This window comes from Saccopteryx bilineata, chromosome 4, assembly GCF_036850765.1.
Source record: "Saccopteryx bilineata isolate mSacBil1 chromosome 4, mSacBil1_pri_phased_curated, whole genome shotgun sequence".
Lineage (NCBI taxonomy): Eukaryota > Metazoa > Chordata > Mammalia > Chiroptera > Emballonuridae > Saccopteryx > Saccopteryx bilineata.
In genome coordinates this window covers 136,488,082-136,512,660 of record NC_089493.1, presented here as the reverse complement: position 1 = coordinate 136,512,660, position 24,579 = coordinate 136,488,082, and the positions used below count along the sequence as shown (strand labels likewise).

The 24,579-nt window shown below is 39.8% G+C and overlaps 1 protein-coding gene across 8 annotated transcripts in view; it reads right to left on the bottom strand.

The window, feature by feature from the left end:
- Nucleotides 1-1,501: 1,501 nt before the first annotated feature.
- The window catches only part of RAPGEF6 (Rap guanine nucleotide exchange factor 6), a 225,462-nt gene continuing 202,384 nt past the window's right edge, over nucleotides 1,502-24,579 (bottom strand). For 3 of the 8 annotated variants that reach the window (XM_066278439.1, XM_066278440.1, XM_066278441.1), the window contains 7 exons: nucleotides 21,583-21,774; nucleotides 18,776-18,910; nucleotides 15,457-15,564; nucleotides 11,910-12,138; nucleotides 9,512-10,014; nucleotides 5,496-5,810; nucleotides 1,502-3,988 (listed from right to left, as the gene is read on the bottom strand). In XM_066278439.1, the coding sequence (XP_066134536.1) occupies nucleotides 3,963-3,988; nucleotides 5,496-5,810; nucleotides 9,512-10,014; nucleotides 11,910-12,138; nucleotides 15,457-15,564; nucleotides 18,776-18,910; nucleotides 21,583-21,774 (1,508 nt within the window). In that variant the 3' untranslated portion in view covers nucleotides 1,502-3,962. Of the gene's footprint in view, nucleotides 3,989-5,495; nucleotides 5,811-9,511; nucleotides 10,015-11,909; nucleotides 12,139-15,085; nucleotides 15,565-18,775; nucleotides 18,911-21,582; nucleotides 21,775-24,579 lie in introns of those variants that run through there. The other 5 variants (XM_066278443.1, XM_066278444.1, XM_066278445.1 and 2 more) reach the window with 4 other exon arrangements.

The following is a 24,579-nucleotide window of genomic DNA, read 5'->3' as shown; positions in this document are numbered from 1 at the left end:
GCATTTCCAGGTCGACGCTTTATCCACTGCGCCACCACAGGTCAGGCTAGGATCCAATCCTATAAAATAAATTGCTGCTTTTACATATATGTCCTAAAGGGGTAATAAGCACGCTGTGCGAGACCCAGCTAGGGGCCTATTCAATATTCATTCTTTTCTGCTTAACTAAAAAAAATCCCATTTGTATTGGGTCATCAATTGCTCAGCCAAAAAAGTTCATTTCCCAGGTTTCCTTGCAGCTAGTAGTCACATGTCAGAGTTCTAACTAGTGAAAAGTAAGCAGAAATATGCAAATAGAGCTTCTGGAAAACTTGTTCGCTAATAAAAAGAGAAACACATTTGTGCTTTTCCCAATCAGCCCTTCCTTCATGAAACACTGGTGAAGCTTCAATGTGTGATGTCAGAGCCCCAAGACACTGACATTGATAGCCGTGGGGTTGCTGGGTCAGGCAGCCCTGGACAGTCTGCCTGAGACTTTTCTAAGACAAGCCCTACAGGGTTTAGCCAGTGCTATCGGGTTTGCAGTCAAACACAATTTTAAAAACTGAACAGTATCTTGGTGCTTTACAGAACTATATAAAGTCATCTATAATCGTAGCATTCAGACTTAAAAAAGGCTTTCACAACAATGTAGGTCCTAGACTGACCCCCCTGAGTGACTTTGTATAATTATTTTATCTGCTGCCATAACATATGCAATAAAGTGCAGAAAAAGTTAATGTAGATTCTTTATTTATTTCACCAATGTATTAGTAGATATGATAATAAATGGTACTTTTACATTTTCTTAAACAAAAATATAACAATATTTACACTCAGTAAAAATACAAAAAGAATAGAGAGGCACCGTCTTTCTAAAAGACATAAGTTTAAGAGGTATCAAAAAATAGGAGACAACATTGCTTGTTAGGATACTTTACAGTCACTCAATTGTGCAGTATGCTCCTTACTACATTATGACTCCGCAGTTTTGTTTCTGTTCTTGCTGAAGTTCACGTTTCAATTTTAAAAGATTAAATACAACTGCATTCTATGAAATAAAGCCTTAAAAAAGCACAATGAAAGCTAAAGAGGAATTGGGATTCAAGTTTAAATTTGAGAATGTCCTGCGACACTAATCTGAAGATTGCTCCCTTTGTTCTAGCCTTTAAGGTAATCCTAAAGGGATACATCTACTTTAGTATCACATTTTTTTTAGAAATTTGAAATATATATCAGAATAACAATCATGTTTTAAATATACAAGGAAATGTTCTCCCTTCTTTCTGTGGGAGAAAACACTTTATACCCGTCAGGTCTGTGTTTGAAAACCCATGGTTCCTGCCCATGTCCGGCCTGGAGCCTCCAGGAGGCTCTGCAGGTGCTGACGAGGTGACTCATCACGCTCCTGAACAACCATTTAAGGCTGTGTCCCTCCAAAGAGCATTTTGAAAGTAATCACTTGGAGGAAATAAGACTATTAATTACAATAAACTTTTATGGAAGTCTAAACTGAATTTACTAATTTTGCAAATCTTTCATCATGAAGAGATTGTATTGAAACTTATTTGCCAAAAGTCTGCATCAAGGATTTACTGCTTCAACAGTGCTGGCAGATTAAGAGTAGTGGAGTGATGAGGGTACAAGTCTCTGTTAGTTTTAGATTTATAAAATTAAAACAAAAAAAATGGGGATTTTGAATTGGATCAGATACAGGTTAAGGCTTCTCTTCTTCTTCTCATGTGACAGAGAAGACAGGAATGAACCCTAAAATAAAATATAAAAACCAAACTCCATGATTTTTAAGGGTTACAAACATATCACACTACAAAGCATTTGGCTTAAGTTCCTGATCAATGTGATCAGCTGATCCTAATACTCACAGTTTAAGCTTAGATGAAACAAAGGCAGCAACAATGTGCCAGTCCAAAACCAGGAGCCTCCAACTCTCTGTGCAAGATGCTGGTACCTAAGGTAAAGCTCCCATTTGGTTTGAAAGACTTGATAAACAGACATTGTGCAAACAGCCCATTTTTCTGGGGTAATGAATATAAAATGGTAAGAACACCCAAACTTGATGAAAACATGGCTATTGCAAAAATATCTTTCGCTTTGGACATGAAAACAGAATTGTGTAAATCAGGGAAGGAAAAATCTGTGATCAGATGGCTGTTCACAGGTCAAATCACTACAGTGATACTTTCAAACCAAGATTTTTGGTCTGGCGACTTTCCATTTCAATGGATCCAGAAAGCTATGGCGTAATAGCCTCATTCTGACATACCTGGGGTTCATTTCTAAGGTTTAAGTTTCAGATTAATATTATTTTGTCCAAGAAAAATTTTCAGACATGCTATTTTTCTGAAAATGAAGAAATAATTGCTTTGATGGAAAGGATGGTACTGCCTTTTACCATTTGCAACTGATTTATGATTTTAAAATGAAGGGGATAGGCAGGACACAGGAATAGAGACATGGACTGGAGAACTAGAAAAAAATGAGACAAACTTAAAAGTCACAAACCAACGAAATCCTATAAATTTATAGATGGACAACTATTCAGAAGTAAACCCACTCTGGCTCCAAGTTGATCTGGGTCGTGCATATAATGGCTTTGGTTTTTGTGATTTTTTTTTGGTAGTCAAGAAGTTTAAGCTCTCACTTGCCTTTACAATGAAAAACAAAGTTTACACTCAAGATACAGAATACATTATATTTCATTTGTAAAAATGTGGAAAGTCTAGTTCATCCACTAAACAAACCACTGACATTTTAAATAAATACCTCAGAGTGCCATGCCCAACAGGCTGTTAAAAATATATCTCCTTCCTCTCAAGGTCTAGAATGGGAACCAAGAGATAATGATTTCCATAATTCTCTCACCCCAATAAAATTTCCAACCAATCATATACCTGGGTGCTGCAGGGCTTGTGAGGTCCAACCGTCTCAAGCTGTGAGATGTGAGCAGGCAGTAGAGCACTGCACAAAGCTAAATTCATCTCCATGATCACACGACCAATCATGCCACTTCTTAAAAAAAAAAAAAAAGAACTCTATATTTGAGTTAAGAAAATTCTAGTTTTGGGTTTCTATAGGGTAGAACACCCTAGAACCTATTCTCTATTTACTGGATTTATACTTTTAGTTAGATGCAGCATGACTCTCAGTTCAGAAAGAACTGGAATACATGTTATATAATACTAAAATTTCATTCTTTGGAAATCAGGATTGCCCCTCTCTTTCCCAAAGGACTGATAAGAAACCCTGTGGCAGCTTCATTTGGCCTTCCAAATTGGGACGAGCAGGTGGGAGTATTCCCTTCACAACGCCTCGGCTGCAAAAGGTTTCCCAGTCCGCTCCCACTGAGACTGACATTACACTGGTGCTACAGATCATTCAAGTCCTGTACAGAGCAAGCACGTCATTCTGTAAGGTAACTTATGTTTGGTCAGACCAAAGAGTTTTAAAATGGCCTCAAACATACACATTAGCTAATGAGAACTCCCAGATACACACAAAACCACAAAACTTCAAATAATAAGTTGCTTTTCAAATACACAAGAATATCCTCAGTATTGGCAGCTATTTTGAATTTGTCCATTAGCCCAAGTTATGGCTTTAAAATACCACTACTACTATCTTAAAAATAACTTGTTAAAGGAAAATCTATAATGATACATTATACATGGGGAGGACTGTGAGTTTAGATTGGTCTAGTAACTGTGGTTCCAAGGCAGGTCTGGTGTGCAAAGTGAAGACACAGCCAGACACAAAATCCCCACTGAGGAAACCATGCGATCATCTGTGGGGATTAATGAGAGGGAGCAGGAGTCAGGGCTCAGCATGGCTCAGCACAGAGAGACTGATACTCTGGTTGAGCAGCAGCAGTGAGCTGCTTGCTGACAACGGCCTGTGGAATGGTGCAGGGCTCTGCACACCCTCTTCTCCATGTCTGCAGCAGATGTCAAATGGGTCATCAAAGGCTAGACGGCTGAAACCTGTTCATTTTCTGAAAATAATAAAAATACAATTAAGTGGCAGATCAGCATATACATAAAGATGATCCAACCAACAATCTAGTTATGTTACAAAATCAGGCAATTTCAACAAAAAAATTCTCTCAATGATCCTATCAAAGTTCAGATTTTCCCGCAATGACATTTATGAGTCTGATCATATTAAAAACTGATAATAAACTGTAATTTCGTAACTTCTAATTACTACTCTATTGTTAGGATAAAATTTCATTTATTTTTAACAAAGCAAACCACAGCTACAGTCATGAAAGGTTTTGCTAATAAGAATTGTATTAACAGTATGATTTTAGATAATTGTGCATTTCAATATTTCCAGCTTCCATGCTGGAATGTAAAATATGGATCCACTAATGTCAAGTGCCGCCTCTCAAAGTTATCCTACTGGCCTAAGTTGCTATTAATCACATATAAGAATACTCCATTTGAACTGGAAGAAGGGGATAGGGCATACAATCAAGCAGTTTGCCCTCTTCCATTTAAAAAACACACCATCATCAGGCCCAGGCAGTGTTGTCCCAAAACACCCAAGTTGCAGGTTTGATCCCCAGTCAGGCACATATAGGAAGTAACCAATAAATGCATAACTCAGTGAAACAACAAATGAATGCTTCTCCACCCCCACCCCGTCTCTCTAAAATCAATTAATAATTTAAAATAAACACATCACCATATTTAGGGATTTTTTTTTTTTAAGTTAAAGGAGAGGAGATCGTGAGACAGACTCCCACATAGACCTCAACTGGGATCCACTATGCAACCCTCTTCTGGGGCTGATGCTGGAATCAACCAAGCTATTTTTAGTGCCTGAGGCTGAACCGCAGACCAACCAAGTTATCCTCAGTGCCCAGGGCTGATGCTCAATCTAATCGAACCACTGGCTGTGGGAGGGGAAGAGGGAGTGAAGGGGGAGAGGCAGGGGGAGAGAAGCAGATGGTTGCTTCTCTTGTGTGCCTGACTGGGAATCCAACCTGGGACATCCACAGGCCAGGCCTATGCTCTATCCACTCTGTCAACCGGCCAGGGATCCCCCTCCACAGATTTCTGAGACACTGAAGAAAACATTATTCAGGGGTCCCCAAACTACGGCCCGCGGGCCGCATGCAGCCCCCTGAGGCCATTTATCCGGCCCCCGCTGCACTTCTGGAAGGGGCACCTCTTTCATTGGTGGTCAGTGAGAGGAGCATAGTTCCCACTGAAATACTGGTCAGTTTGTTGATTTAAATTTACTTGTTCTTTATTTTAAACATTGTATTTGTTCCCATTTTGTTTTTTTACTTTAAGATATGTGCAGTGTGCATAGGGATTTGTTCATAGTTTTTTTTATAGTCCGGCCCTCCAACGGTCTGAGGGACAGTGAACTGGCCCCCTGTGTAAAATGTTTGGGGACCCCTGACATTATTGATTATCTACAATACCAGAGTAAAGACCATTTAATGTGTTAATTCATTTAACAGCCATTAAGGTAGTTTGTCAACATACCATCTGCTTCGCTATCTGCATCAGTCACGTCTGCTAGTTTAGGATGGGATGGCTGCAAATTATGCCTCTGAGGCTGAGTTACAATCTTCGATGGAACACAGGCCACAGGAATGCAACTGAGAGAAGCTGGTGGCAGTCTAGACACGCTGTTATGCATCATCTTTGACCTCTGCACTGCCACACTATAGTCTGGAGGTTTTAGGTGTAAGAGGGCTCCTTCCTTTAGGTCCACTAAAGAAATCCCCATGTATCCTGGAGGAGTGGGAGGTGGCTCCCTATACCTATCCTCCTTCTTGGGTGTGGTGACACAGTACACTGGCATGAAAAATAGGCAATGAACATATTAATGAAAAATGTAAGAACTCAGAAAAAAACATGGAAACTTATTACAATGACAAAATAGAACTTAAAAACAGGCAAAATGAATAAATATGTACCTATTTAAATACAATGATAGTAGATTTAAAAACATTTTTAAAAAGCTTAATAAATTTATTATTTAAACCTGTTTTTAAAATACATAAATTACATTAGGTTTTATAAACATTAAATAGAATGAACTAGAGTTGAAGGAGATGGCAGATGATAATTAAGCCCTCACATAATAGAAGTGTGTGACAAATGCCTTAAGAAATACCAGCCCCAAAGATGACTGAGGCAGAAACATTTTAAGAGTCCACCCTAAGTATCTATCCTCTGTTGACTGGGTTTTCATATAAATGACTTTTGGGCCCTTTATTTAAGGCTGTTCTACTCTCAGCAGCTGAGACAAGAACCATTGTGATTTAGCCTGGCCTGTGGTTGCCTGTGCAGTGAATAAAGTGTCGACCTGGAACACTGAGGTCGCTGGTTCGAAACCCTGGGCTTGCCTGGTCAAGGTACGTATGGGAATTGATGCTTCCTGTTCCTCTCCCTTCTCTCTCTCTTTCCTCTATAAAACGAATACATAAAATCTTAAAAAAAAAAAGAAAGAACACTGTGGACCACTGTTTGAGGGTACTCCTGGGTAGACTAAGATGTCAGTGTGGCATATAAACAACTTGAACTTTCCTGGTACAGAGGAGCTAGTTCCTTTACTAGACTTACCATTAACGTTTGCTCTGTGATGTGGAATGTGGAAGCAAAAACCATAATTTTAGGAAAGCCATCTTAAATTAGGTTTCTATAATTTTCAGTGAACATTAAACATAACGGCGACTTAAAATTCTGTTCCCTAAGTCTGTAAACTCTGGGACTAAGGCAAAGCTTTAGAAGCACCAGAAACAGGTTAAAGTGGGAGCTCTGTAAGACCAGTCTGAAACCCACAGAATAAATGGCTCTGAATTTCTTAATCACAAAAGTGACATTAAAAACACAAATAATACCTATATGTAAGCAGAATAAATTTCAAAGACCGTTAAAAGAATTCTAATATTAATTCTCCCTTTAAAGGATCAAGTTTGTCCATAATAGAATTTCTAGAACTCTATTAGTAAAATTCACACATAGTATCGAGGTCAGAAAGGATGTGCATTCCCATCCGTGGAGGATGGAATGAGAAGGGATGGAGAGGATGTCAGAAGAAGAAAAACAAGAATGAAGATTGTGACATGTGCCCAATCATCTAGAAATGAAATAAAAGATTTAAAAAAATCTATGATCCCAAATGGACAAGAAGGATTTTATATCCTTGCACACTCACGCTTAGATATCCATATATTGTGGCTATCTTAAAGGTTTAATAATAAAAAAAAAATTCTTGGGAAAAAACTAATGAACCAAAACCCACTCTATAATGCAATCTGACAAGTGAAAAACAAAGTGCTTTAGCCCTGGCCGATTAGCTCAGTTGGCTGGAACACTGTCCGGAAGGGCCGAGGTTGCCACTCTGATCCCTAGTCAGGGCGCATACAGGAATAAGATCCATGTTCCTGTCTGTCTCTCTCTCTCTCTCTCTCTGCAAAATCAATAAAATAATCATTAAAAAACAAACAAAACCAAAAAAGTGCATGTTTACCTGTCACATGTTTAGTAATTTCCTTTTTTTTGGAGAGAAAGAGAGAGAGAGAGAAAGAGAGGAAGCATCAAATCATAGTTGCAGCACTTCAGTTGTTCATTGATTGCTTCTTATATGTTCCTTGACCCAGGAGGAGTGGGCCTCCAGCTGATACAGTGACCCCTTGCTCAAGTCAGCAACTGTGAGCATGCTGATGAGCCTGTGCTCAAGCCGGTGACCTCAAGGTTTCGACTTGGGTCATCAGCATCCCAGGCTGATGCTCTATCCACTGCGCCACCGCTGGTCAGGCTCATATTTAGTAATTTCAAATGACATCGTGAATAAGCTACAGAATTAAAAGTTGATTATGATAATATTGATACAAAGTATAGTCATTCCACCTAAATAGAAAAGCAGGGGCTATTATATTCCAGTATTTATGTAATTCAAGGAAGAAATTAAAAAAATGTAATTAATGTCTTAAGCACTAGAAGAATATACCAGAAGTTGTGTGTGATTAGAATGGAATCACAAACAAGAGCTAGCATACTGTGATGAGCTTCAGGAGGCTGTACTGAAAAGTGTTTGGATTTCCTTATCACATTTCTCTCACTTGCAGAACCTAAAGGTTTGAAAGTTTCTACCATGTATGTATAGCAACTTTGGTCCACACAATTTTTGATGTGACCAAGAGGATAATCCCTTTATTATTATTGCACACTAATGTGGAATTTCCTCAATGAACAAAAAGATCTCAAAAACAAAACAAACCTGTCCCCCTGAATTAGAATACCTTCATACTAGCCCTTTCATTTTTATTTTATTTTTTAATTGAGAGGAAGGAGATAGTGAGACAAGACTCCCACATGCACCCTAACTGGGATCCAACCGGCAACCCGTGTCTGGGGCTGATGCTCAAATCAATTGAGCTATTCTCAGTGCCCGAGGTCAACACTCAAACCAATCAAGCCACTGACTGAGGGAGGGGAAGAGAGAGAAAAACAGGAGAGGAAGGAGAAGAGAAGTACATGGTTACTTCTTGTATACCCTGACCGGGAATCAAACCTAGGACATCTGCATGTTGGGCTGATGCCCTATCCACTGAGCAAACTGGCCAGTACCACCAGCCTTTTCATTTTAATAAGCTTAAATACCTGACTCAAAGCCCTTGAGTAATCATGAACTTTAAAATAATAATATGTTGGCCCTGGCCAGTTGGCTCAGCAGTAGAGCGTTTGGCTGGCGTGTGGATGTCCCGGGTTTGATTCCCAGCCAGGGCACAGAGGAGAAGCAACCATCTGCTTCTCCACCCTTCCTCCTTCTCTCCCTCTCTCTCCCTCTCCCTTCCTCTCTCTCTCTCTCTCTCTCTCCTCCTCTTGCAGTCATGGTTTGAGTGAACTGAGGCCTGAGGATGGCTCTGTAGCCTCACCTCAGGTGCTAAAATATGTAGCTTGGTTGCTGAGCAATGAAGTAGTGAATTCAGATGGGCAGAACATTGCCCAGCAGGGGACTTGCCAGGTGGATGGATTCTGGTTGGGGTGCATGCAGGAGTCTGTCTCTCTATTAAAAAAACCAACAAATTAATATTAATAATAATTTGTTTGGCCTGACCAGGTGGTAGACACTGAGGACTCAGGTTTGAAATCCTGAGGTTGCCAGCTTGAGCATGAAATCATAGACATGACCCCATGGTTGCTCAAGCAATTGAGCCCAAGATCACTGGCTTGAGCAAGGTGTCAATGGTTCGTGTGGAACCTGCCAGTCAAGGCATGTATGAAAAGCAATTAATGAACTAAAGTGCTGCAACTACAAGTTGATGCTTCTCTTCCTTCCTGTTTGTCCCTATCTCCCTCTCTAAATAAATAAATGTTTGTTTGAAGAGGGAAGAAAGAGGTTGAAGTGAGATCTTTTTAAGAATAAAATTCTACACTTAATCTTAGTCAAAAGGCCAAGAAGCAATAAGAATAAAATTCTAGACCAAAATGTCCCAATGCCATTTTTACCACTTATCTCTAAAAGCCAGACACAACAAAGAACTTACCAATCAAGCCCTTTTCTGTACTTGAAGTAACAGTTTTATAAACTGGGTCACTGTCATCCTTTGGGTCCAAGCCTTCGGATGATTCAGCTGGGGTGCTCTCCAACACTTTCCGCTTAACTGTCCCATACTTTGGTTCGTATAAGTCAGACAGAGAACTGGAGGAGGCCCAACTCTGTCTCATCTGATTAGCCTCCAGGCTTTCTTTACAGTGACCACAAGTTCTAGAGCAGCCTTTAGGACAGGAAGAGGGCTCGCAGTCAGTGGCTTCAACTTCAGCAATGGGGCCATCTAAATGGGTATGTCGATAAGAGTTCAAAAAGTCCCAGCCTTTTAGGTTTGGAAGGCTTTGGATGTTGTCATGGGAACTGCTGGAACAGGAAGTCCAACTTCCACGACCACTATCAGCTGCTTCTATAATGATGTGCTCATGAGAAATCTCTTCATTGCTCACAGAAGATGAGACAGCTAAATGCCTGATCAGAGATGGCTTTGAAAGTGTCCATCTAAAATTAAAGATGCACAATTAAAAGTAATTTACTGGCTTACTGGAAAAGCTTTGTTCTGTCCATAGCAAGTATTAAATGAGTACAAGAGACTACATAACATGTATCACAACAAGTGTTCATGCCAAAATTACCTTGTAATTTTTATCCTATCTTCAATCATCACTAAACTTCTATTGGCATTAATGTTAATACTTAGCTAGAAACATACACTGGAGAAACGCAAATACTTAGCAAGGTTTCCTCAGAATTTTTCTTGAATTGATTTTAAATAAGAATGAAAAATAAGGTTTGAAATGAATAAAATTAAGTATACATTTTTATTTTGGTCAACATAATGCTAGATTCTCTCCATGCATGCAGAATTAACAATTCCCAACTACAGGAATGCACCTCTGAGGTTAACCTATTTTTCAGTTTACCTTTGAGGTTAGCCTATTAAAGAGCAACGTTCCCAACTACCTACTACTAAATGAAGAAGCCAAAGTAAGGCTCTTGGAACAAATCTAGCCAACAGCCCATTTTGTACAATCTGAAGTAAAGCATGGTTTTTACATTCTAAAGGGTTCAAAACAAAACAAAATACTCCAAAGTATTTGAGACAGAGACCATACATAGCCTGCAAAACCTAAAATATCACTATCTAGCCCTTTACCAAAAGAAAAGTTTGTGAACCCCTGATTTATAGTAGAAAACAGGGCCAGCAAACTAGGGACCATGGCAAATACAGTTCTCTCCCAGTTTTTTTTTTTTTTAAAGATTTTATTTACTCATTTTAGAGAAGTGAGAGTGAGATGGGGTGGGGGTGGAGAGGGAGGAACAGGAAGCATCAACTCCCATATGTGCCTTGACCGGGTAAGTCAGGGTTTGGAACTAGTGACCTCAGCATTCCAGGTCAACCCTTTGTCCAATGCACCACCACAGGTCAGGCCTCTGCCAGTTTTTGTAAATAAAGTTTTATTGAGACAGAATACACCCATGTTTACATATTGCCTAAGGCTGTTTTCTGGCAAAACAAGGCCAGCAGTTGCAGCAGATCTTATGGCCTGCAAAGCCTAAAATATTCACAAGTTTCATAGAATATTTATTTGACTCCAGGTCTAGAAAACCACAGTTTAGAGGCCTTTACAAATATGATGACACTTTACCTTACATTTTTCTTATTAAAGATGACCAGATCAAACAATATTCATCAGTTTAGAATCAGATTTCTTAAAGATTTCCATTTTGCTTAAAATTTAAATTCTTTGGCTAGCCAATAATACATTCTCCCTAAATCACTATTTTTCAACCTCTGGTCTGCACACTGGTCCTCCAGAAATTTCATGCTGGTCTTCAAAAAAATTAACCACCTTGATGCTATATGAAGATTATAGACCAAACAATCTTAGTCAAATTCACTTATGCTCAGGGTGATTTCTGCCTTAGAAATCCTCAAAATAGTTCTCCTATTTCACTGGTCCCCAAGTGTAAAAGGTTGAAAACTATTCCCCTAGATCATACTTTCAGAGTGTAAGGATCAGGGACTTCCTACTCCCCAACCTGCCTACAATGTGTACAGCATTGGGCATGCTTCCCACTACACAATCTTTTTGAACAATCTCTCACCCAAGAGCCAGAATGCAAAACCACAACCCCGCATCAGTAACAACTTAATTTTGAGCTCATACTGATCGAAAAGGTACATATGATAGAAAGTTACTTGAATTCAGTAATACTTAAAAAACAAGCGTTCATACATTTTTCAAAATAGTAATTATTTCACTATTCAGTGTATAGAGAATACATGCTTCTAAAGCTCCCCTTGCTAGCACCCCACAGGGCAATTGGGGAGCACTGTTTGCAGTGGCCACTGACTGGGGTTTTGTGATATAAACATAGGTGAGGACATTTACCCAGGGCCAAGCTGATTATGGTCTCCTGTCCCTGAGGAGTGCTCTGTCTTTTCCAATGCCCCACTGGGTTCAGGGACCACAACAGCCTGAGAAGAACACCGTTCATCCTGTAGAGCTGCAGACATCGAGTCAACAGAACAATTGCTCACAATGCTAGACCGTGAAGAAATCTCACTGTGGCTGGAGTCAGACAAGTTGTCAGATTTAGCTGATGGTATAAGTGTATAACCTGAATGAGAGAAGACAGGTGATTAAATGACAATAAGAAAACAGGTTGGGAATGTAAGGGAAAATTCCCTTACATTGTCATTCACTCCAAATTCAAGAAATAAAAAAGGCTAAGTTCAGTATTACTGAGAAAACTAGTCCAAAGGTCTATCCGCCCCAGATCCTCACATGGCTACAAGAATTTGATAAAATAAGAAGGCACTAAGTATGTTAAAAAACATTAAAAAGTAGACCTAAGTTTTTCACCCTATGCCCTCCCTTTTGATTAATATAAATTATTTCATGGCCTGACCTGAGAGTCCAAAATACCAGCTTGAGGTAGGAGAACGGAGTCAGGAGTCAATGGGAAAAATTTATTTTTGCTTTTTCAAACCACATACACTTACCCCAGATATTCTGCTTACATCACCTAAGAAGTCTTGCCCAAGTTTAAAGCCACTGTTTTAGCATTTTTAAATAAATAGTTTTAGACTTGGGATTTAATTTTATACTTAGTTTTTTTCTTCACCAACTTTGCAGAATTTTACATCTAACAGCTGAACTGACATAAGAATGTATTATGAAGAAAACGGCATCTACCTGTTTTAAATTGTTTTATGACTTACTGCACAGCAGATATAGCTAGTTTTTCTTTTGCATTCTTTGGAATAAAGGGCTGGAGGTGGAGTGAGGTGGAAGGATCCCAAAACAAATCTACAGACTGAGAGTTATATGCACAGAGTTGGTTTTGCTAAGTGTTAGAAAAGTAACCAAACTTCTTTTGCCTAGAAATAAAAGAAAATGCCATAGTAATCCTAGCAAAGAGTAAGCCTCAAAGAAGCAATTATCTTCTTATTCAGCGAGAGACTGTGGTTTAACAGGTATATAACCTTTGGTTCAATTCCTAGCATTTTCATTATTAAGCATTTTCATTAACTATTTCATAGAGAATAATCAATACCCAGAAAATGTGTGATTTATCTTAGCTCATGGGATGGGCACAAGACAAACCAGTCTTGACCCCTGCCCCAGTCCTCTCATCCTGGGATCACTACTATTTCTCAAAGTCCTTCAGGAAACCAAACGGTCAATTTTCAAGAGGACCAAGAAAATGGATGTGGTAAATAAAGGAAAAATAATTTAAAAAATTGAAGGAGAGGCCCTGGCCGGTTGGCTCAGTGGTAGAGCGTCGGCCAGGCCTGCAGGAGTCCCAGGTTCGATTTCCGGCCAGGGCACACAGGAGAAGCGCCCATCTGCTTCTCCACCCCTCCCCCTCTCCTTCCTCTCTGTCTCTCTCTTCCCCTCCCGCAGCCGAGGCTCCAGTGGAGCAAAAGATGGCCCAGGCGCTGGGGATGGCTCCTTGGCCTCTGCCCCAGGCGCTAGAGTGGCTTTGGTTGAGATAGAGCGACACCCCAGATGGGCAGAGCATCACCCCCTGGTGGGCGTGCCGGGTGGATTCCGGTCGGGCGCATGCGGGAGTCTGTCCGACTGCCTCCCCGTTTCCAGCTTCAGAAAAATACAAAAAGAAGGAGAATCATAGATACAGAGAACAGACTGACGGTAGCCAGAGGGAAAGAGGTTTAGGGGCTGGATGAAAAAGGTGAAGAGATTAAGAAGTACAAATTGGTAGTTACAGAATAGTCATGGGGATGTAAAGTACAGCATAGGGAACCCATTAATATTATTATATACACTATGTATAGTGCAGGTGGGTGCAGGAAATATCGGGGGAGCACTTTGTAAAATATGCTTGTCCACTGTACTGTATTCCTGAAACTAATACAAAATAATACTGAATGTAAACTGTAATAAAAATAAAATATTAGAATTCTCAAAAGAAAAAATAATTCTTTTATTCTAGGGGATAGAGTTGTTTTACTGTGTTTTTGAAGTTTTGTGAGAAAGAGAGAGAGAGAGAGAGAGGGAGAGAGAGGGAGGGAGACAGGGAGAAAGATGAGAAGCATCAAACTCATAGTTGCAGCACCTTACTTGTTCACTGATTGCTTTCTCATTCGTGCCTTGACTGGGGAAGGGCGGGGGGGCTCTAGCTGAGCCAGTGATCCCTTACTCAAGCCTATAACCTTGGGCTCAAGCCAATGACCGTGGGATCACGTCTATGATCCCATGCTCAAGCCTGCAACCCTGTGCTCAAGCTGGTGAGTCCGCTCTCAAGCAGGTGACCTTGGGGTTTTGAACCTGGGTCCTCAGTGTCCCAGGCTGATGCTCCATTCACTGTGTCACTTCCTAGTCAGGCTTGCTTTACTGTTTTAAAAATTTCCTCCCTATGCCTCTTAGATCAGTATTTTGTAATATGATCAATTTTAACAGTCACCTGAAAAGCTTATTAACATACATCATTGGGCCCATTTCTGGAAATTCAAATTTAAGAGATCTGCAGTGGAAAATAGTAACTGTATTATAACAAGTTTCCCAGATGATTCTGAACCTGCTGTGTCATACCATCTCCTCCTCTTCCCCTGATCAGAGATATATGAAAAATGGGTGATAAAAAAATGTTTGTGGACAAGAGGCAGGCTGTTGCCCCCCCCCCCCAAACAATTCTTTTTTCTTTAGTTTGTAAAGTAGTTGCAGTAAGAAGAGAGCAATTAAATTCTCTGAAGCAAAGGTTCTGTCTGATGAGATCGTTATTGGGGGTTTAACATGGAAGTAAATACTGGTGTCTAAAAAGCCTCATCTACTTATTTCACTCTCAGAACCAGCTGCTAATGGTAGGAAATAAAGCGAACTACAGAATACACAATATAAAGTTTACTAACATTAATAAAATAACATGGAAAAATAAAGCACTTTAATTCAATAGAACTTTGTTGCTAAAGGATCTGTAACACTAATCATAAAATACTTATAACTAGTAGCTTACTAAATTGTATAAGCTTTGACAGATAACTTAAGCTACATTTACATTAATAAATAAAAACAAATTTAACACTAAAGTTAAGTAAGGAACTTCAGAGTGTCTTCCTCCTTTTAGACTTGAATCGCGTATAGAAGCAGTTTAAAGCGTTACTGTTGCCTCGGCTATTTGAATTGAAGATGTCATTCCCTTTCTCATCTTTGATGTTGCTTCCAACATCCTTCACTTTCTCACAGATTTCTGTAGCTTGATTGTGATCTGCGTCCTCTTTTTTGCTGTTGACTAGTCTCTCCCTTGAAAGAGTTCTTTCCCTAAATCTTCTAAACGGGGATGTCATTCTTTTTCTGGCTGTGTTCTCACAACTTGTCCTGTCTCTATTCTCCTCAGTGGCCTTCTTGGTCCTGTCTGTCCTTTTGGCTGTGCTCCCGGTAATTTGAAGGATTTTCTTTTGCAAGTAAACCCCACCTATGCCGGGGTAGCTGTAGCCACTGCTCGTGGTGCTGGGCTCACTGGGAGGGGCTGAGGACCCTGAGAGGTGCGGCAAGATGCTGTGATCAGATACGACACTGCCAACTGGAAGGAGAGATGTGAAAACCCTGTCATGGTCAATTAATTCTTTCCAATTAGTCACAATTATCCTGGTTTATATAACATTTCACTATTAAAAATTCTAACATTTTGATAATATCTGAAAAACTGAAATATAACAACATATTTTAATACATGGAGAGTCTACTTATAGCAATTACACAGCAGTCATTGCAAGACAGAACACAGGATAAAGATCACTTTGATCAAAATAAGCTGGTAATAAAAAACTACTAGAAGTAAGCCAAGCTGGTAAAATCATAAGCAAAAATATGACAAAAGTATTCTCAATAGTATCTCTAGAATTTTTAGGCAGATTCTACTAAGAAAAAGCTTAGCAAAAATCAGGTAGGACATATAAATAGTTTATACAATAAATGTATTTATAAAGCACAATTTCTGATCCTGTTGTATCTTTTTTTTTTTTTTTTAAACAGAAAGTCAGACAGGGACAGACAGGAACGGAGAGATGAGAAGCATCAATCATTAGTTTTTCACTGCGCGTTGCAACACCTTAGTTGTTTATTGATTGCTTTCTCATATATGCCTTGCCCTCAGGCCTTCAGCAGACAGAGTAACCCCTTGCTCGAGCCAGTGACCTTGGTTCCAAGCTGGTGAGCTTTTGCTCAAACCAGATGAGCCCGCGCTCAAGCTGGCAACCTCGGGGTCTCGAACCTGGGTCTTCTGCATCCCAGTCCAACGCTCTATCCACTGCGCCACCGCCTGGTCAGGCCCTGTTGTATCTTAAAGGTAGAAAGGCTGCCTTCTTTAAGTACTGCAGAAGATAAAAGTTAAAGCCTTTTGACTTCATATATTTTATGGTGGGGGATAAATGAAAAAGGTGAAGGGAAATATAGTCAATAAGACTGTGTTAAGTTTGCCTGGCGACAGATGATTACTAAAATTAGGGGGCCGATTACATTCAAAGGTATGTAAATTTGAAATCACTGTATTATATATCTTAAACATAATATACTTAAATAAAAAATAAACTATATAAAAGTAAAAAAAAAATGAAAACTTGTGAAATATATGAAGATAACTGTTAGAAAAAAATTCCAAGGTTTAACAATAACTAGGTACTGATCCTAAAAATGTATGCTTGGTTTTAACAGCATTTTTGATTGGTCATAAGCTATAGGCAAAAATCTGTCTATGGAAATATACAGAACTATCAGGTTGAGGTTTTGAAAGATCACGTGTAAGAACAATTAGAAATAGTTCTAAAGAACAGAATTTCTTCAGGTTCCTAAGGATCCTCAACAGACTACGAAAGACACAATAAACATCATAGTTGCTTATTGGTCATACGTGGAAAGGCACAACAGAGAAAAGATTTCTCTATTTCAGTTAGTGAGAGTGAATTTTGGCTGGGAATAAGAACAATAGGAAAATTCCTGTTCCTAATATCTCTTCCCAGAAGTCACATGGTTAGAAAATTGTCTATAAATGGGGCCTTTGAACAGCCCCCAAAGGTGATAAAAGGTGGCAAGGTGTTCCTGAAAGAGCAATGAGGGCATGTGGGCACTGTCCATCTGGACCTCCTGTGGAATGGGCGCTGTTCCCAGCCCCCCTCCTCCAATCTGACAGGACCACCAAGACAGTAAAGAGATGAAGCAACTGTGTGCCTCACAGAATCACGTATGAGCTTACATATAACAGGATCAGAGACTGATGTTTTACAAACACACCTTTTATATATACTATTTATATTTCCTATTTGGTTTTTACAAAGCTATCCTTTCCTTTCCTTTTTTTTTTTTTTAAGTGAGAGAGGGGAGATAGACTTCCACCGGGTGCCAATGCTCGAATCAACTGTGCTGGCTGCGAGGGGAAGAGAGAAGGGGGAGAGAAGCAAACGGTCACTTCTCATGTGTGCCCTGACCGGGGATCGAACCCAGGACATCTGCATGCCGGGCTAACGCCTTTTCCACTGAGCCAATTGGCCAGGGCTACAAAGCTTTTCTTAGTAAAATCTGAATGAAAATTCTAGCCAGACTCAGCTGTGTGAAAGGAAAAGGGCAGACAAGTTATGGAGCTATGTTGCCCTGGGGTAGGAAAAGGGAAAGAGAAACTCCTATTCTTGAAACTTACCATGTATCAACCTTAATCCAGATTGTTTCATTCAATCCTTATATAAGTCCCCTAAAATAGGTGGTTGCCCCTCATTTTACAGATAGAAAACCTGACCTTATAATTACAGCAATAGTAGGGGACACAGTCAGAATCCAAATCAGGTCTAACATCACTGTACCCCATTTGCTGCCTCACAGGGAACAATAAGAAAGAGCCCTCCCACCCCCCGAAAAAGATGAAACTTAGGACATGGGAGCCGAGGAAGGCTCTGGAAGCTTTTTCTTCCTGCTAGACTTCATAAACTTGTCTTCCCTCTGACCACATTCTATCTGTACTATGATTAAAGATGTAATTCTTTTATATCCATGAACAGAATGCCAGAACTAAGGAGCCTTTTCAACAGGGCACATATGATGTGGATGGGCCAGGGTAAAAACACACACCATTTAGAACGCTAAAATGTAGCTGATGTAAAATGGCATCTACATGCACAACTACCCAGGCTGGTCAAGAAAAGCTTACTTATTCTGAATTACAAAAACATGTAAATGAACAAAAGTGATTTCAATTTTTTCTTTACCTCAAGAGGTTCTACAGAAATACTACTATAAATGTAAAAATCCATAAAGGTAACACTCTATTACTAAGAAAGGAATGTATCAACCTAAATATTTGTTTCGTATCCTAAACCTTGCTGTTGGTTAAAAACAATTTCTTGTAGAAATTTGCATTTTCAAATACTCCACAAAATGTTAAAGAACAGGAAACATGAACAGCGACACTAGGAATCTGCACAGAACAAAACAACTGTGACTCTGCAGTCATTCTTCGTGTGTGTGTGTGTCTGTGTGTGTGTACTTGTTTGTGTTTCATTTTTTTATTCTACCTTCATTCTTGTATGTGCCTGTCCTTTATCAAGTCAGGATCACACTCTGGAACAGGAGCCTACCTAATACTTGGAAAACACATGCATAATTCATTCCAAATCATGCAAGTTCAAAAAGTATTGGAAGTTAAGCTTGTCTTCATATTTTCTGTTTTCACTATAGATTAAAAAAAAATGTGTGTTACAAAGTGTTGTTTTGTAAAACAAGAACTAGCCTGACCTGGTCTGTCTTACCTTTGCGTGGGGAGACTTGCGGAGATCCAGGAGGACTAGAATGTAAGGATGATGCCACAGAAATAGTGTCTTCTGTATGTTTTTTACCACTTATTTCTTCACTTGTTCCTAAAACTTTCTGAGGTAAACTTGTACCTAAAACAAAATCAAAGAAATAAACAAACATCACTTCCCAACTAAAATATCTATAGTTGCCTAAATTACTACATAACTAAAGCCATGATGCACAAGGCTAGTGCAGTCGATTGAAATGTGTGAATGACAAACGGAGACTCAATGACTAGGTAATGGCACAGAGATTCTCACCTCTAGGTTATTTGTTCAGATTCAGCCAGTCAGCACAGACCAGATTATAATAGTTCTTTTCTGTTTCATGACATAAGGGAAAGTGGTTTAACAGTCTAAGTCCCACTCCCACAATTGACACACTTGTTGGAAGTCTTAATAAGGAAGGCATGATTCCAACTCTTCCCTCTAGAGGTGGCCTCTCCAGTGAGAGCAAGGCGTGGGCGGGGCAGTGCAGGGTGCTGGCACTGTCACTACCTGTGGTGCAGCTGTGCTGTGGGCACACAGAGGAGGCTGCAGGACTGCCAGGCCAGCCTTTCTCAAGAGCACTAAATTCACACTACAGGAGAGAAGTAAACAGAAAGAATCATGAATTTATAGAAAAATAGTATGGAGCCCACTGGAAACATTGCTGCAAAGTTCCATCATCTAACAGCTGGCCCTGTTTAGTGTAGCTCAAATTTAGCAATGGTTTCAATATATTGACATTTTTACATATGTCTCTAAGAAATGTCAAAGCTACTGACACTGTTCTCAACCAGTAAAGTAAGCCCACGGACCAGGATTCCTGACAAGCAGCCCTTTGACAATGAAACAATTTAAATCATGGCATGCTCACACTACTTTTACTTAAGTGCCATTTTAATGTAAATGTATCTATCACATAGCTAATGGCCATATTGCAACAAGAAGGAAGAGGGCTACCTGGCACAAGTAATAATGCATCTTGGGTGATGACATCTAAGTAAGGAACCAGAGCTAGACCTGTCCCATTTCTTATTTCTATAAGCAAACATCAATTGTACCAATTTTCACCCAATTACCTCTCCATTTCACAGCCACCAAACTAGTTCAGGCTCTGAGCAACTTCCAGCTAGCTGTTACAGAAGCTCTCCATCTGGGCTTCTAACTCCAGTCTCACTGCGCACTTACTGTAGGTCTCCAGCATAAATTGGACCAAACCTTCCCTTGCTCAATAGCTCAATCTCTTCAATAGCTGCCCACAGGCAATTTAGTATGCCATTTTATAATCTCAGCATGCTTGGGATTTCACTTCTCTTCATCCTGGAAAGCTGTTCTGCACAGTGATTAAAAGCAAGGACTCTGAGCCAGTCAGCCTTACTCAATGCCCAGCTCCATCACTCTCTGGTGAAGTGTAAGTTATTTAGATCCTCTATGGCTCCCCTGGTCAAGTGAGAGAGTTCTATCATATAGGGTTCTTATAAAGAGTAAATGAATAAAACATATATAATTAGCAAAGCACTTAGAGCTGTGCCTGACCCTCAGCAAGTGTTTTGTAACTGCTAGCTTTATTTATTATTGTCTCAACACCCTTCCTGTAGCTCTGTACTCAGAAGCAGCAAATGCTTGTAGTTCCTTGGAGATACCAAGCTTTTCCTCCAAGTGAAGCAATTTTCTGGAATCTTTACCTCATTAACTCCTTCCTAATCAATGTTTAAGGCTTAGGTTTTATCTCCAAAAAGCCTCCTGGGAAGCCCTACCTTACCTCACCTCTGCCTGCCCCTAAAAGCTCTCCCTTTTCTGTTCTTTCCTATGTTCTGCACACATCCCAGCATAGCAGCAGACTCATTCTACTGCAATTCTCTGCTTGTGTGAGTGCCCATATCACCAGAGTGGAAACCTGGCAAAGATGTAGGCATTGCATTACTTTGGATCTCAAAACAAAATAAAATAAAATTCGCATTTCAGAGGTCTGTTGAATATGTCCTATGTATAATGCATAGACTAGGACCATTGGTTGGCAAACTCATTAGTCAACAGAGTCAAATTTCAACAGTACAACAACTGAAATTTCTTTCGAGAGTCAAATTTTTTAAACTTAAACTATATAGGTAGGTACGTTCCTTACCGAGGTAGCGCCCGCACGTGGTATTTTGTGAAAGAGCCACACTCAAGGGGCCAAAGAGCCGCATGTAGCTTGCGAGCCAGTTTGCCAACCACTGGACTAGGTAATAATGCTAGGAACCAAGTCTAATTGGGCTTCCAATCTAAAAGCAATAGTGATACTATTAAAACAACAAATAATAGTAATTTGGCAAGGGCTACATGGCCTAACAGAGGGGGGAAAGCATGGTCTACATAATATGTACTTTACATTCTTGTTGTCTCCTAACTAGGTTTTTAGAAGTAGTCACTAATGAAAAACCAACACACAATCACTTTTACTGTAGAATAAGCAATTTCATGCTTACAGGTTGCATTTGCATTATATAATTGATTTAATGCACCTTTGACTGCAGTAAGCCATTGGTACCTAAGTGTATTGCTGTTAGGGTTTCGGCTGACCTAATTACAGGAATTCCAATGTCAGAATTTCAAATATATATGCTGTCATCAAATATCTATAGGCAAAATGAGATATTTTTTGAAACATGAGAGATGACTGTATTACACAATCTACAATAGTTATCTTCTGAGCATTTATGTTGGTAACTATTTTTCATTCTAACTCCGAAGGCAATTTCAATGAAATGAAGTGATATTAATTTGTGAATACTCACTTAGTGTGGCAGGGTCTTTTGACTGCCCCTTCTTTCTGGTGGGGTACAAATTCACAGCTGGCACTTGAAGCACCTGGCTTACTCTGTGGGGCTGATGCAAATGAGCTTTTGCTATTTGTCCAGCTGACCTCATAGGCACGGGAGACATTTCTGATGATTTGGCTGATCTTTTCTCAATTAAATTCTTGGTCACTAAAAGAAGAGAGTGAGAAACACATAATTCTGAACTCTTTCAGGCAAAATTATTGCCACTGACAATAAATGGCTGCATTAAAACCATTTTTTAACAAAAAATTAAAATTTCCCCCCAAAAAGTTCACCTAAATATTATAAAATGTTATCTTTAAATTTTTATAGAATTAAATTGTTAATTTTACTTCCTAAATGCTTTTTGAATCCACTAACTTCATTAGTTCCATCTCTACCATCCCCTTGCAGGCTAAGTAAATATCCTCTTATCTATACTACACACACACACACACACACACTTTTTCTTTTTGTGTGAGGCAGATTCTGTCTCGGGTTTCTTTGTACATATACCAAAGGAGGACACCAGCCCACTGCAGAGAGCAGTCTAGGGGTCACACCAGTCCTTCTGTCTCAGACCAGCAAGAGACCTCTACACTGGTGCTTTCATGGGTATCTGGGCACCTTTGGGAGCTTGAGCTGTGGCTGCAGTCACAGGCTGGGACTTGCTTTGAGCCTTGGCCTTTGACCAGCAGAACCCGAGATCCTTGGTGATGTGGGCATGAGAACATTCCCCAAGCTGCTGTTGGTGATGCAAACAAATCTACTGAACTTGCAGATGCTGCCCTTTGGGATCTTGGGCTTGACCTCCTTGGTCTTTTGAGGACCCTGAGTGCCTTCGCACATACACTCATGGCCTTGGTGTTGTTGGCCTGCATCTTCTTCAGATCCTTCCTGTGTGCTTCCTGGTAAAGTGCACATTCCTTAGGAACTTGGTGTCAACACCCTTAAGACATTCATATCTTTGTGGTTAGGGTTTCTTGACACCATTTCTATGCCATTTTCAGGACTAGCTATGTGTATTGTTTCTCCTGGGCTTGGCCATGTCTGCACCAAAGCCTGTAGCTCCCAAAGCATTTGGAACTGGAACTGGAAGAGCTAATATCTTCTCATCTATGCTACTGAAATACTCTCCTCACTCTATCAGTTCCAGCTGCCTTCAAATCATTCTCCATACAACAGCAAGGTGACTTTTCCAATGGGAAAATCTGATCATATCACTTTTCTTCTCCAAATGCCGAGCACAAACCTTTAGATGACTTGCCACTACTCTCAGGATCAAGATCCAGATCCCCCAAACAAGGCCTGACATCTCTGTCTGATATAACACTCCACTGTCCTGCAGAGACTAGGTGAGAGCCCATGTTTTCCATTCTTGGGGAGCCCTGTGACTTTCTGTCATAGCACTGATAATTGCAGGGCAGACAAAAGTAGATTTATACTTGTTCATATAGAAAATCATATAATACTTAGTAATTGTGTTTTGTGTACTTAAAACTGTCAATTTACTTTTGCCAACTTGCTTGTGATTAATCAGTTAATGTTTTTCCCTTCCAGCAAGGGCTCTATATCTTGTTCTCTACTAACTCCCTATGGACCCACTGACTGACAGTAAAACAGATGCTTAATAAGTATTTGTTCAAAGATTAAGTGAAATTATTTCAACAGTTATATACAGGAATACCAGAAATATGGTTAGAATATTTGAAATGAATGCCAGAATTAAAAACTGAGAACTCTCGCCTGACCAAGTGATAATGCAGTGGATAAAGCGTCGACCTGGGATGCTGAGGACCCAGGTTCGAAACTCTAAGGTCGCTGGTTTGAGCACAGGGTCGCTAGCTTGAGCGTGGGACCATAGACATGACCCCATGGTTGCTGACTTGAGCCCAAAGGTAGCTGGCTTGAAGCCCAAGGTCGCTAGCTCGAGCAAGGGGTTACTCACTCTGCTGTAGTCCCCCGGGTCAAGGCAATCAATGAACAACTAAGGTGCCACAACAAAGTGTTGATGCTTCTAGTCTCTGTCACTTCCTGTTTGCCTGTCCCTCTCTTTCTCTCTATTGCTAAAACAAAATAAAACAAAACAAAAACAAAAAACTGGAGAACTATCAAATTAAGAAACAAAAAGTTGCTTCTTTTGTATGAAACCAATACTGCAGACCAAAGGAAAAAGCTCCTCCTTCAGGTAGCACTTTTCATTCTTGAATCAGTTATTCAGGGTGGTTGCAATGTAGGCACAACCTTAGTATTCCATGACATATTTGTTTTAAACACCAAGATAAAAGCAAAATTAGCACATTTACCTTGTCCTAGCACAGCTAAAATAGTTAGCTGCTATGCTTTTATTTTGAGAGCCTAGAGAGTATTTTGAGTGGTAAGAATTAGGGAACATCTCAAAAAGTCAAAACACAGGGACCCCTGGAAGATAATACACAGTGTCCCATCAACTAATTGAATTCAAGATGTTATATTTTCATTAGAGCCATAAAACACATTTTCCCTCTCCTTTCACTAATCATCTATGGACATTTTATCAATTGCTACAGTACAAGAAAAGTATCAAGAGACTACTTTAAACATAAAAGAGTTCATAGGTAAGTACCAAAGCCCACATATACTGACTGACTAGGAAGAACCAAATTCTACAATGCAGCAATCAACTCGTTTGGGTTTGGGATGGTCATTACTTAAACATTTAAAAATCAATTTTGTAATAGAAATCAAATAAAGACTCTCAAACCAATTTTAAAAAGTATGCATTGAATTAAATGTTCACAAAACCCAGTTTAAGGAAGCCCCCTAGGTTTTCTCATTTTAAATCAATTATTAATACTTGGTGAAGGACACTGTTTAGTATTGTAAAAAAGGAAACAGATAAGACTAGGGTGGGTGTGAGAAGAGGTGTGTGTGTAGGGGGCTTGGGGGGTAGGAAGAATGCAGAGGTAAGCATGTGGAACAAAGGTATGTCAG